At 38.4% G+C, this 14913-nt stretch overlaps 1 protein-coding gene across 6 annotated transcripts in view; it reads right to left on the reverse strand.

Moving 5' to 3' along the window:
* Positions 1–14913, reverse strand: part of apbb2b (amyloid beta (A4) precursor protein-binding, family B, member 2b) — a 42841-nt gene that overhangs the window by 2320 nt on the left and 25608 nt on the right. The window contains exons 5-18 of one of the 6 annotated variants that reach the window (XM_014013221.1): positions 13740–13978; positions 13208–13339; positions 12280–12351; positions 11974–12018; positions 11074–11159; positions 10709–10769; positions 7507–7653; positions 6905–7032; positions 6248–6253; positions 4142–4256; positions 2922–3009; positions 1188–1268; positions 977–1092; positions 465–644 (exon numbers count right to left, since the gene is read on the reverse strand). In XM_014013221.1, coding sequence (XP_013868675.1) covers positions 465–644; positions 977–1092; positions 1188–1268; positions 2922–3009; positions 4142–4256; positions 6248–6253; positions 6905–7032; positions 7507–7653; positions 10709–10769; positions 11074–11159; positions 11974–12018; positions 12280–12351; positions 13208–13339; positions 13740–13978 — 1496 coding nt within the window. The other 5 variants (XM_014013219.1, XM_014013223.1, XM_014013220.1 and 2 more) reach the window with 5 other exon arrangements.

Here is a 14913-nt window from a genome sequence, read left to right on the forward strand (position 1 = left end):
ATAATAATAATAATAATAATAATAACAACAACAACTTTATAAAGCGCTTTCAAACAAAGCGCTAAACAGGAGATAAAATTACAGATGACAAGAGATGAATTCACAAAAAGCAAGGATAAAATCACAAAGAGCAAGATGATGATACAGAACAGGTTAATAATAATAACAATAATAAAAAAAATCACAACAACAATAATAATGATAACAACTTTATTTATAAAGCGCTTTCAAACAAAGCGCTAAACAGGAGATAAAATCACAGATGACAAGAAATGAATTCACGAAAAGCAAGGATAAAATCACAAAGAGCAAGATAAAAACACAGAAGAGGTCAAAAACAATAAAAAAACAATAAAAAAAACATCGTCTAATAATTATCACTGAATGCTAAAACGRTGAACCTAACAAACAGTCAAAGACCTTCAGTTTCAGGTAGAACGTCTCTAGCTGATGTTGCGACTCACCATGCAAGCTGCCTGAACAGCCTCAGATACACTCCCAGCGTTGGGCTCACACCAGAACACGTGACAGTCAAAACGATGGCCGCCAGCGTCCATGATGAAGGCAAATGTGTGCACGTCGCGCCCGACGCCCATGAACGACAGGAAACGGACGCGGCACTCCACAAGCACTTCCTCTTCATCCTGGTCAGAAAGCACCAAGGTGCAAGTTTATTAAAACATTAATYCAAAAAAGACATCACAACAACTTCTTAAGAAAGTAAGTTGCTAACAATAAAAGTAACAAATAACACCAAAATAAAAGTTCTTTGTAGGGTCAAAGACTGAATACTTTAWTGGAAGTTCCAATTAAAGCTTGGAAACTTTATTTCTCAAGGACAGCGACACAAAACAGGAAGTCATAAATCAATCAGATTAAATCAAACCTGCTTAAAACAAAAACACACACAGGCCTGTAAGCATAACCAGATCTAGCTGTGTTGCATGTTGGGTGTAAAAGCTGGACTCTGGCTGACCTCTTCCTTGCTGATGGTCACTGTGGCATCGGCCACATTCAGAGCCACCGGGGTCCAGTCCTCTCTGTTAGAGGAACCAATCAGACTGTCGATGGCTCCGTTCAGGATATCCATACCTGCAGTGTCGTTCAAAAGAATCAAACATAAGTTATATCGAGATCAAATMAATGACTTATTACCTATTTTAAAACCGTGTGTGTGTTACACRGACCTATTGGTCTGGCCACAGGCATCATACCGAGGTAGAGCACCTGAAATTTCTGAACCAGCTCTGTCTTTGGTGTGGGAAACTCTGCCGAGAGGAAGTTAACATGCTTAACAAGTGCCTGTCACAAATAACACTGTGCAACACTGTGGTTCATTAAATTACATCATTACACGCCTGAATATATGGATAAATAGCTTCTATTGTACTTTAATGTCACAACTTTACTAGTCAGGGTGTCTAACAGTGCAACAGACCTTTTGATCAGCAGWTTAATGCATTTAGTCCAAGAGATGTACCATGTTTATCTGCATAAAAAGTACCAGCAATTTTGATGGTACCCCATTAAAGTACATCRCTTACAGGTATAAAAAACCRATTTCTTACTAAATTTCTCCRGGACACAAAGTCAGAATTCAAGATTAACGCTAAACATCATGGCTTTGACTATGTCTATGTAATATCTGACCATAATCGCCAGATCTTTTGCGTCACATGTTTTTTTGGTACCAAAGTGTTAAAAACTGATTGCTTAATTAAATCCAGGTAACTAATATTGAACTTATGAAGCCATTTACAGCTGGCATCCACAAAAAGGGCAAAAAATTGTCAAAATTTGAGCTTATTTTGAATTTTGGTCATGCACTTTCTCCAACTGTTCTGTCAATATTTCCTAAACTGGCACCAAACTGCACCAAAAATATCTTCAGACACTCTACTAATTAAAAAAAACATAAGATAAGATGCACAATGTCATCTTTTTCATCTTAGTAGCAAATAAATGATGCCAACCCTCTAAATTAATGATACTGTATATGCCAAATTTCAAATATTGTACATATTATTGCCCTACTTCGTATTTAAATAATACTTTAGTGTTAAAAAAGTATATTTGAATCCACTGGGTTATTAATGTTAATTAAATCTCATCTATTCATCCATTATCTTTAGTCATTTCGTAATTATTCTTTCTTTTCTAAAGAATTTCTTTTAATACATTTTTGAAAAGATAAAACTTACCATAACCCTTCTTTTAGATAAGTATGACAAATAATTATTGATGTTGCTTAGAATGACAGACAATGTGTCCGACTCATGAACACATTTCACCTCCAGCCTCTCCACTTTAGGACACTTGTCACTTTTATTCATTTCGGCAGAGGCAGTCAGAGCATCTGTTTGTGCTGCCGAGCTGTAAGAATRCGTGCACCATGTGTCTCGGCTGTGTCTCAGAACCAGTCACTGTTTTCTCTCTGAGACGACAGTAACAACCAACAGGAGAGAAAACGAGGGAAGCATCTCCCTCCACAGTTTCTCAGTCAGATAAAGAGCATTACAACACTGAACTGTTTTCCTCCGATCTGTAAACCAGAATTTATGAGTAGAATCGTGCTGCAGATTTTGTGCTAAAGCACAGGTGATGCTGAAAGGAATTTGTTTTAATGGCATCATGTTGGTTTGTTTTAAGTGTTTTTTCCCCCCAATTCCCAAACACACAAAACGCAAAAGTGATTGTGAAAATAAATTGCGTTCATTTATTTTCAAACGACATGCTCCTGTTTCTAATTTGCCATTATATTGAAGCACAAACACTGGTTGTTGTGCTGAAAACAGGTTTTTCTTTATAATTTAAGTTCTGAATGCACTCAGATTGCCACAGACATGATAACTAACATGCATTTAATATTTGAAGCTGCCTTTCTGCACGCACGTTCACACAGAGTACGGTACGAAGTCTACCTTGTAAAGGGAGATCTAGTCCTGCCTGCATCCTGTCCTGCAGAGAGCCTCCTGCCATGGCTTTGGCATTCTTTCGCTCTGTCATTATCTGAAGGAAAAAAAAACAGTATTTTTGAAACATGGCACGCACGCACACACACAGGGGGGAGAAGGAGAGCGAAGAGACAAACAGGAAAAATGTGTGGAGGTGCAGAAAGATGGGGGGAAATGAAAGGCTGATYAAAACAATTATAAAAGAGGCAAAGAGCAGCTACACTGTTGATTACATCATGCTGCTCACCCATTACACACACACACACAACTACAAACAATTAAACACATCGCACCATCCTTAAAAAAAACTTACAGACAAAAGCAAAAGTGACTGAAACAAATGTATCACACTTTTTTTCTCACATGCCTACAAACACCAAATTGTACGAGTTCTTAATSAGAATTTGTGATAATTAATCTACACCCAACAGTCTTCCACTTTTWCTTAGTTTGAAATTTCTTTTTAACAAGCGTGAAAAATGATGACTCAGRGTTAAAGCTCGGCTGCAAATGAAGGTAGACCTGTGGCAACTTCTCGACTCCACTTAGAACAAAGATCAGCGCGCAGTTACAAGACCTTATAAATGACTGAACTATTACAAATGTATTTTCAAAGTCTAAATCTAAGARTGAGTTTTATTGGAAGACAGGGAAAGAATTCAGAGTAGAAACAATAAAATCTCCATGSTCTGWATACTGGTTATGTGTCGATACGAGACTGAACATGAGGTGCAGAAAAAGCTCAATGTGTTTGGGGGAAATGACACTAAGGACTTCAGACACTTTGTACAAATATTAAAAAGGACTGTGGAATGGAAAAAAAAAATGAGGGAAAACACAAGAGAAGCTGCTCGTTTCAGAATGTTTCAGCATGTGAATATTTTATTTCTCAGGCGACACGACTTCAAGGCGTGACGTAAGACCATTAAAAGGTAAATATTTGTTTCTGTTTTTCTTGTTTAATTTTACAGCAGCTTTTCTCGACGCCAAGTTTCTTTAAAGGACGAMAAGACGAAAGTGAAACATTCACACAAACCGAGTTTTCACTGGGAGCGACACCAGATCTTGTGCGAGGAGAAGCYGCCCGCGATTTCTGCTTCAGTTCAAAGCGAGTGCATCATTGCAGCTGGAAGTCATTTAAATGTTTTTAAACGTATCTGAAACAGCACTGGTCTCAAACTACTCACCCGGGAGCAGATCTCATGCAGGCTCGTGGCGATGGCTTTGGCTGGTGTGTCACAGCGGAACACATGACATTTCAGGATTCTGGTGTTTTTATCTCGTGCCACATACGCAAAATCCCTGAAAACAAACACAAAATAGAGATTTGAACACTAATAATAGAAAGAAAAAAAGAGAGATGTTYAACTTGTTTAGCTAAAATGTGGGTGTTTGTATCTGTTAAATTTTAATGATGCTTTAAAAATAATAATAACCAAGTGACTAATGTACACACAAAACACAAACCCACACACACACAAAGCCAATGGACCCCAGAGATCAATACAGCAGTGTGACGCAAGAATAGAGTGACAGCATGTAAGGACTCTCTTCTGAGCCTACCGGAGCTGAAACTGAAAATGAACAAAGAAAAAATAAAGATGCAGAACGCTAAAGAGAAACTGCTGCACAAAATTAAACAGAAGCAGCACAGATAGTTACGATTTATAACGTTTAGAAACAAAAAACTTCCTTCAGGCGTCAATGTGCTGCTCTACAGAAACACACGTCTAAGGGGTCAAACGAGACCAAACACTCGACGGGACAATTTCCTGAACACATTCCAGCTCGTCTGTGCGGGAGTGCTGAAATGTGTGTGTCCCATTCATTTCCTACATTTCTGTACATGAGAGCGAAATCATCCAGAGCATTAAGAACAGCTCAGGGGATGATAAAAAAAAAAAAACAAGAGCAGAGGAAATGAAACAATAGGAAATGGCAGAGATGATAGAGAGATACTGCAGGAGGACAGCTGACGGGTTGAAGGAATGCGTTTACCTCTCTCTGTATCCAAGGAAGCATGGGAAGAAAGGGACGACAGTTAGTAGAGAGGAAAAAAAAAAGAAAAAAAATCCTGCTGCCCCCCTGCAGAGGGACGAGAGGCTCGAGCTGCAAGGACACCCACTCACACACATTTATAATTAAACCTTAGTGACACATTCACTTCTCATCTCTGCACCCTATATACCACTTCAGATTAAAATAAGTTACTGTAAAATAAAATAAGATAAAAATAAAAATAAAATAAGTTACTGTAGCAGTGTTACAAAGTAAATGTATGCATGGGTTGAAGTGGCTGTAGCTCAGATCTCAGCGGGTTTTTTTTTTAAAACACATAATTAACTTTGAGCTGAAACACAAAAAAATAAATAAATCAGTGAGTTCCAAAGATAAAGAGGAAAGAAGAGAGAGTTGAGCTCTGTTGGGTTTAATTAACTGCACGGGTTTCAGATACCCTGAAAGGCATAAGAGGAGGGTCTAATGGTACAAGGTGTCATGAAGATAGGGACAGACAAAAGGAATAAGAGAAGAACGGTGTGAAACTGYGAGTGATATCTTTATTTGTGCATAATGTTATCACGCCAACCTGCTGAAAATGTCACGGCTGCTGCGGGGACCTGTAATCTCAGGGCGATGATAAGTTTCACGGCTGCTTGTGCGCTGACAAGACGGCTACAGCCCCTTCACCGGGGTGTCGGTGTGCAACAGAGGGGAAAATCCCTGCACCACTCACTACCTTCACTTCAATCCATGGAAGGAGCGAGCTGCACATTTGCTACTACAAATATAAAATCGATCATTCGAGCGCAAAGAAAGACGAAAAATAAAGCTTCTCTTCTTTTATTTTGAAACACAAGACATTCAAATAACCACAACTTATTTATCCTAAAACAGCCTTTTAGTCAGCCAGGTAGCAACAAACAAACAAACATTTTTTTTTCACTTCACATGAATGATCTTTAAAATCACAACATGCACACATCAAATAACATTAAAACAGACAGAGAGAGAGAGAGAACACTGCTGCTGTTTAGAAATTCTCCCTGCTGGCAAGCCCCCTTTTTATCCAGAGGCACCTTTTTACTTTCTGATCAAACAAAAGAACAAAAAAAAAAGATTTCAAGTCTACTCACAGCGGTCCGCTCCTCTGTCTTCCTGATAATGGGAGTGTCTTTTAGATGCTCACTCCATCAGATCCCGGTGATACTGCACTCTCGCTCTCTTTAACCTGTCTGCTCCACACCCTTTCAGAACTAACCATGCCTCCCCCTCTGGCAGCTGCATCCCCGCACCTCTCTCTCCCTCTCTCATCCCCTCCTTCTTTTGCTGCAGCTAAGCTATTCCTCAGCTTCAACACTCCTACCTTGTGGACAAGTGAATAAAAAAAGGTGCATTTATTCCACCTGACAGGATGATCCTAGCTTTGTTTTTWTGCATTTAACACAGTGAACTTCTGGTCACGCGCAGGTACATGCGTGAGCTCAGATTGTGCAGCGATCGCMAGTCGTTTGGGTCCACATCGCCCCCGCTGTGCGTGATGACCCATATTGGAGATTTGTCTTGTCTGATCAGTGGTGTACAGCTCCTTCTAGTGGTCACCAAGCGGTAACACCACATCGATTATTCAAAGGTTTTAACCTTTCGGTGAAACCTGCTGCAGAGAGCTAAGCAGAGGTGAAAAGCAAGGAATAGACGGTGAGTTGGTGAATGAGAAACTCCAGTTTATTTTTCTCCCCCATAAACTCCCATGATTGTATCTTTTTCTCTTCTTCATCAGTCATCACTTCCTCCTGTCATGACACCATCTGTCTACAGGGCCACCTACTTGCTTTGCCAGTGTATGAAAGAAGCCAAACAACAATGGACTACGGACCTRGAAGCTAATGCTAACATCACTAAAATCCCTAAAAGATATAAATAAAGACGTTGAAGTCACCAGCACCACTAACCTGCCGTTGTCCCGGCCAACGCCCCACACTCGGATGCTTGCAATGGGTTGAGAATGAAGCACACTGCGGTCCATGGGGTCAACCAGGTTCAACATGTTATTCTCCAACACCAGGTACATGTCCTTCCCCTTGAGACAAGCACACACAAAGACACACATCCTTCAGACATTACAACAAAAAGTACATTCATTTTCATTTCTAACAGCTTTAGGTAAAATATAAAAAGAGCTCTTGGGTAAAATACTGCATCGTTTTCACATGTGGTTTGTGAAAYCGTATGATGCTCCTTGGCCTGGTAGGCTTCTAAATAAATAATCAAACCCTAAAACAGGTGGGAGGAAGAAAAGACAGGATTTTAATAGAGGGGTGAAGCTTTTTCCTTTCTGTGTCCTGTCAGTTCACATTAGGCAAACCCACAGCACAGAGAGGGAAAGACTTTATAATGATGCTCCACTTTCCTCTTTCCTCTCATCACACACGCTGCCGTCTTTTCTACATGGATACCTTCTCTCAAAAACCTTTTCTTTTGCTTCAAATATCTGTTTTTGTTTCAAGCTCATCGGGTACTGTAAACAAAAACAATTTTACAACATCTTCCTCACCTCGCCCCAGATGCCGACAGTGTCTCGGATGTCGTTTTTGCAGTAGGAGAGTTGTCGGATGCAATTATTGACAGCGACGCTGCTCTTTCCGGGAGCCAGGTCCTCCTCGGCCATCTCTACCCAACCCAAAGAGCGCACTGCAAAACACTGAGAGGAAAAACCCTTCAGTTTTTAGAAACGTTCGACGTTCTGGAAACCAAGTGTAAGAAAGGGTTCAAAAAATTGACAGCCCGAATAATGTGCAGAAAACCCAATCCYCTTCTCAGATTTAAAAACTCCCTCAGAGCATGGGRCTGTCACTCTTTAAAGTAAATAAATAAAACTGATAAAGTATAAGATATAAGGCTGGATCTAAAATTTAATTTAATCAACCACATGGTTTTTATTTTATTATAAAACTCTGATAGATATGAGGCTTTTTTTTTACTGCCAAACATCTGAATAGCAAGACGGTTTTGTTTTGGTTTATTAAAAAAAACCTTCTGAACAAATTCACAAGAAGTGATATTCATAATATTTACTTTATAAATAAGAACAGATAAAACTTGTCATCTTGACAMGATTTATTTAATCTGTTGAGCACAAAATATAGGTCTCAGATGTGGAGGGACAYGTAACAAGTAAGTAAATCACACAAGCAGTGACAGGACAGTTTGATGTCGCCGTATTTATGCAGTAAATGTGAATTCAGTAGCAAATGCCCRCAGAAACATGAAAAACAATCTTCCATCTCAAAACTACCAGGAGTTATTTCCTATTATTAATATTTTAGAGTGCTACCAGTCCAAAAGGCCCGACTGGAGGGTTGTGTGGGTCTGCTTTTAGGCACAATGTCATAGTTGTTGAGATTTGTGACTTTCAACCTGCTGAGTCAGCATCACATGATCAAGTTGAGCTGCAATCAACCTGTCACACCGTCCAGTGATCCAGCCGAACTGAGRGTGTTTTAGTGTTGCTGAAATCTCCAGTGGGTCGAAGCAGAGCGCAGTGAAACTGGATCGTGCAGGAAAATGTAAAATGTATATTTTACACTTGATCGTTCGCAGGCAGATGGCTTTAACGGGTACAAGTTTTACTACGTGACCAGTTAAAAACTTTATATGTCTCATTTGTTTCTTGGCTTTGAAGGCTTTTAAAGTCTCATTAATAAATGAATAATTGGCCGCGAGAGTCACTGGGTTCCCACTCCCCTTATTGGGTACAGTTTAAATTAAAAAAAGATGCTTATAGGGCCTCGGTAATGTGAGAGATCCCCCTCGTCCTGCCAAGAAGCTGTTCAGACTTTTGCCAAGTGGCTACAGCTCTTGCACCATTAAATCAAACCCTAAAAGAATACGCAACCGTTTAACTTCACTGGTAAGGCTACTTAATACTAAGCAACACTCACCTAGACAATYCCTATTTTACCATTTCTCATCTTTTAACAGATTAAACATTTTAACAGATTATTTAAAGGTCATTATATGTTTGTTTTAAATTAAAARTAATGTTTTTAGCGCGTTTTAATTTTATGCTGTGCATCTATACTGGACAGGATGGATGCACAATTTTAATTCAGCTGTTTGTTGTATGTATGTACTTGACTTGYTCAAATACAACAACAATCTGTACTCCTTCAGTTCATCACTGGGTGGCATCATTTAGCTAAAAGACCTGAGATGWTCAACATAAAATACTGCCTTCATCCAAACGGAGCACATCAATTCATTACTGCAAGGCAAGATGTCAGGATTTGGCAAGAACGTTGGGCCTCATGCAAGAATATTCTAATCCTAAATTTTTATTTCTTTTTTTTTTGTATGAAGGGTTCGTACGAACATGCCTCYTCAGATTCAGCAAATACTTTTATCTTCAGGAAAAGTGTGTAAATGAGCAGCGTAAACATGATAAATGCCTCCTGTATGTATTCAGGTGCTCGTGCACGCGAGAGGAAATTAGCATTTTTACCACCCTGATAATACCATATAAGGCTACTCATCCTGCCCCACATACCAGGTAGAGTTCATTCATGAAAATGACAAAAAAATAATAATAAAAATCTGCATAAAGGACTTCACAAGTTCAGAGATCGAAGTCCTGCTCTCAGAGATCCAGAAAAGAAAATCTGTCATTTTTAGCAGCGTCAGCTGTGGAATTAAAGGACCTGCTAAAGCCAAGGAATGAGAAGAAATAATGGCTGCAGTAAATGTACGACCCACGGGTGACATAAATATCAAATAAAATAACCATCTTCCAAACAGTACTCAAATGGTTCTGCCGCTAGAAACAAGTTATCCACATTCCCTGTCTTGCTTTGCACTGTTATCTCTGCTGCTGACAMTCTGCCAGCAACCCCCACCCRCTGTGAGCAATAAGGATGTTTTGCAAAAATGACACCCGATTTTTGAGGGTCACAGGTAAACATCTAGAGGGYTRGACATGATTCACTTAAATAAAGAAGAAAAGTTTGATATGAAAATGGCTTTTAAAAAGTCTTGCCATTTCAATTAATGCATAATTTAAGTTGATTTGTAGTTTGAGATCTTGAAGTTTTTATTCTAGTGTTATACAATAGCATTAATAGCCAAATTAAATTATATAATTAGGCTACATTAATATCCTAACTATATAATTTAATAATTTACATTTAAAATTATAATTCCAATTCAAACACAATAGCCTATTGTCAACATATTTATAAAGTGTGATTTATTTTCAACTCAAAATATCTTCAAACTAATGAAATCAAAAGTTATTAGTGAAGAAAATCAGTCTGGATAACAGCAGACTGAGTGCACGTAAAATACACAACAGGTCTGCACCACTTGTAAATTTTGTTCATATCGATAAGTTCTCCTAAAATCAGTCGTACGCACAACTTAAGGACAAATCTGTTTGTATGAACGGTTCTTGCATGAGACCCAATGATTATTGTTGTCGGCACTGTTTCTGGAAAATATTGGACAAGATATGTAAAAAAGATATTATTTCACAAACAAAAAGGTCCGTCAGCCTCAACACAGTGATCAGAGTGACGTGAAGAAACACAAGACGACTTTTTTTAAAGCAACTCTAAAGTTTGAAACCATACAGCAACAAAACTTGTTAACACACAACAAAGCAGTGTTCATTTTGATTGTGTGATAAAAAAACCAAACCAAAACAAAAACATTTAGAACATTCATTATTAAATGAAGCTGTGATGAAAATAAAGAGATCTTACTTTGGACTCAGAGTCACAGTTGACGCTGCTGGACTCGTTTTCCTCCACAGCTGGACGGTTCCTGGAAAATGTTCATTTTTAAATAAATTAAAATATTCATACAGCAGTATGAGAATATCCCYTTATTAATGATGAAAATAGCTGCTTTGTGAAAAATACTCATCTTCTCTGTAAGTTTATCTATATTAAAATCAGCCACATTTCCATATAGCATAAAAACTTAAAAAACTAACAAGATAAATATTTGTGTAAATTCTTYGTCACCTAGAAAAGTACACATGATGGAAGGAAACACAGCTGAAATATCAAATATACAGTAAGTGTTTAATGACTGAATTACTTTACTGAAATCACAAATGTTTCACCTTAATTTGAGAGATGCATATCGAAGTGTGGCGCCCTCAAACTCCTTCAGACTGGGGTCAGGGTTCACCGTGGCTGCCTGCAGGTCCTAAACACACAGGTGACACAGTCAGGGTGCATCAGAATAAACCTGTCAAACTTAGCGTTCCACCTTTAAGATGCTCCTGTAATAGATCTGTGATATATTGTGTGGTAACTTATTGGTTTTTAATTATTTCCAGATTTCCATTTCCAAATACAGGAGAGCTTCACTGGATTACTTCCACAGTGTAGGAAACACAACACCTCAAACATAAACAAAAAAACATGCTTTCATAATAATGTTAATGATTTTATATTTGAGTTCCAGCTTAGATTGTGGCTAAAAACACCATGTGTGACCATCTAAAATTCATGGGTTACAATGCAAGAGGCAAAGCTAAAAGATACCAGCTTCGCAAAAACCCAAAAGTAAATAATTAGATGCTACACGGTGTGTATTAGCATGCATCCAAGCGTGGGCGGAATGTCCTTGCTGGATGGAGAAATGGCTGTGGTGGTATATTATGAACCGTATAGCAGGACATGCTACATAAAGAAAAAGAATGTTAACACATATTAGTTACACACGCACATTTTTTTGTGTGCAAACACATTCATATCTGTGCAATTAGAGTGAGAAAAAAAGAAAAATATTTTCCATACAAATTTTAAAAAAATGCTAAAAATGTTGCCGCAGCCACAGAACAAACACTCTTGCATATTAGGCATCGTAAAATGCTGAAGGAAATGCAGTAACATTAATGATGGAGCATCAGCCACACATGCTTTCTCCCGAGCAGTGATTTAAAGGCAAGTTACGCATAAACAAGAGTGGGTGAGGTTAGACGGAGACTCGTTGCCACTGAGAGAATAATACTTGCCTTCCACACTTCACTATCAATTTTTCCGCCATATTCACTCCACACCTGTTTCTACATACGGCGTTAAAACACACAACACAGATAATGTTGGGTCGAAAGGGGAAGAAGGACAAAACAAGGTCGTTAACCAACCAGCTTTCTCCACACTCAAACAAATGTGGTAATAAGGTGCAAACTAGCCAAATATATTGGTTATAAAGTGAAAGCGTGGAGAAAAAAAATAACAATTTAAAAAAGGACTCTTTGGCTATTTGCTCTACAAACATATCCTAAATAAAAAAAAGGAGTAATGATTGAGTATCCCACCTTGTCTTCATCGTCCTGCTGCTTAGAGCAACTTTCCGGATCAGGAATCCCCTGCAAAGACGTGGAACGAGGCTGGACAGAGAAACGGGGAGATAAAAGACATTAGAGGAATTAGATCTATTGCATTCCCTATCTCTGTATTGAGATTTGGAAATCAAATGAAAGAATTAAGTGTTAATCTCCCTGTCAATTTGCTGATACTCAGCGTGGAGGTCGGTCACCAGAAACAGATATGCCAGAGTCTTATTCCAGCAAATCCGTCCATCCATCAACATCGGTCTATTTTCACTGAATCAATGTTTTATCTGCACACTGCTGCTCTCTATCTTCCACTCTTCACTTTAATCCTTCATTCCCTGTGATTGACTGACTGATGGTTCTTGCATCGTCTTATTCTGTACAAACTTCAGTACTGATGGTTCTCTCGTCTTTGCACTTGTTCTTTAATGCTTTGTTTTACTGATATGCCAGCCTCAATCAGGAATACAGAAGAATGCAAAAACTAAATATTTTGATATACTCAAAATATATTCTTTAAAGCAGGGGTATTGTGTATTTTCCAGGCACATAGTTCAATTCTATACTACAATCAAAAAACTATGTTACCTTCAGTTGATATGAAAAAGCTGCTTATATCAAAAATCAATTTGACTTAGCATCATAGCTAATTGGCTTGAAATTGGCCTCTGTCTCTTTAAGAACTTCCTACCGTATCCAACACTCCCACTTCAGCATGTCTTCACAAAAACGCTTCTGGGGAGGGCTGTGGTTTACACCAACAAGCATTTAGGCATGATTGATTTTTTTAATGAGGGAATGACATAAGTTAAAGCTAAATAAAGTTTTTTTTCATAATACCTCCCCTTTAAAATGTGCTCAAATAAAAAAATAAATAAATAACAAAAAAAGCTCCTTTGTTCCAGCTTACAAAGTAGCAGCTGTTGACAAATCCACACGTGGAGAAGGTGGGCTCCTGGGAGGAGAGAGGCTCCACTGAGCTGTCAGAGGTGGTGCTTCCTGAGCGAGTTGAAGCCCTGAAGAAGATCTCCGCTTGGCACGACTATTTGCARATAAGCACACAGACATGAAAGTTATTTTCATAAATTGTTGTAGAATAATACATACTGTATTTCTAGCTAGGTATGCAACTTACTCTATTTCTTCATTTTTTAAAGAAAACACACGCTTCTGTGTTCTAAGGTGTTTTAATGAGCAGAACATTTTGATCCAGCAATCACAAAAACATTTTCATAACATTCAACATATGGGCTCTTAACAGATTACAGAAATGCCCCATTGTATAATTAAATGTTCTGCAAACGCTAATCTGACCTAAAAGTGCTAATCAGTATGCAAATCTATTTTTGCACAAAAACTGCTGRTGCAAACAGAAGAATRAGAATCYAAGGCCAGCAAAAGTTCACCAAACAAGAGCAGGAGTTTGATTCTGTGTCRCTRACCTCGTGGTCAGGAGTGGGTGAGGGGCTGAGGAAGCCCAGCGAGCGTTTAGGTGGAGTTGAGGCCGTGTGATCGCCCGGGGGCGGGGTCTCGGTCTGACCAGGTGGACGGCTGGAAGGCCGCTCCCACTGGGTGGTGCCTGTAGGAATGTGCCAGTAGTAGATTCCAGCCATGTCTGTGATCTTCTTCCATCCTGGAGGCAGGTCAGGATCAGTCTGGAAGGTCTGCTCACTCCAGACATCTAGGAGGCGATAACACATGAAAAGAATTAACGTTACAGTGCAAAACAAAGCTGATTAAATAAAACTCGTAAACAACCCCTTTAACGAGGCGAGGCACAAAGTTAAAGAAGCAGTTAGACTTTTCCTTAGCCCTTTATAACTACAGCTTATTCATTTCTACTTAATCATTAATAAGTGGTTAGTTAACCTTGAAAATATACTCAGTTAAGGATGATTAATATGTAATAAGCTATAAATTAACACATTTATTAATGCATAAAAGCTAATTTCTTTCAAAACAACATACTTAATATTTCATTTATAAGAGTAAAGCATTAATGAATGTGTTAATTTATGGCTTATTAAGTATTAATCATCTTTAATTAACAATGGTTTCAAGGTTAACTAACCATTTATTAATGATTAYGATAAAAAAGTGTAGTTATTACAAAGTGGTACCGACTTTTCTATCACTACTGTACATAATCAATAAATAKAAACTTTGTTAAAACAAATCTTAAATAAAAGAGCAACAATGACCACAATTATGTGACTACACAAAATGTCATTSTTCTGTATGATCGAATAGGTCTCGGAGCAAAACCATGCAGCTGTCCTGAACTGGGAGCATCTGCTGCAGCTGTTCCTTTAACAAGCCATGACTCCATGATCTCAGACAACTGAGGTCACACATGCACAGTGACAACTTCAACATTTTTTTTAAAAGAAAGGTTAAATAACAGGTAACAACTCTTTACAGAAAACAACTTCTCACTTAAACGGAATCACTTATTCACAACACGTCAGACACATTTAATGAGAGAGCCCTCTCTGAGCACAGATGCAATTTCATTTCCTTTATGAGGTTCCTGCTAATGCTAAAGACAAATAAACAGACACACAAACTTTATTACCCTTCTACCTTTGATGCCAGGTGATAACCATTCAAGCAGGT

This window comes from Austrofundulus limnaeus, unplaced genomic scaffold, assembly GCF_001266775.1.
Source record: "Austrofundulus limnaeus strain Quisiro unplaced genomic scaffold, Austrofundulus_limnaeus-1.0 Scaffold99, whole genome shotgun sequence".
NCBI lineage: Eukaryota > Metazoa > Chordata > Actinopteri > Cyprinodontiformes > Rivulidae > Austrofundulus > Austrofundulus limnaeus.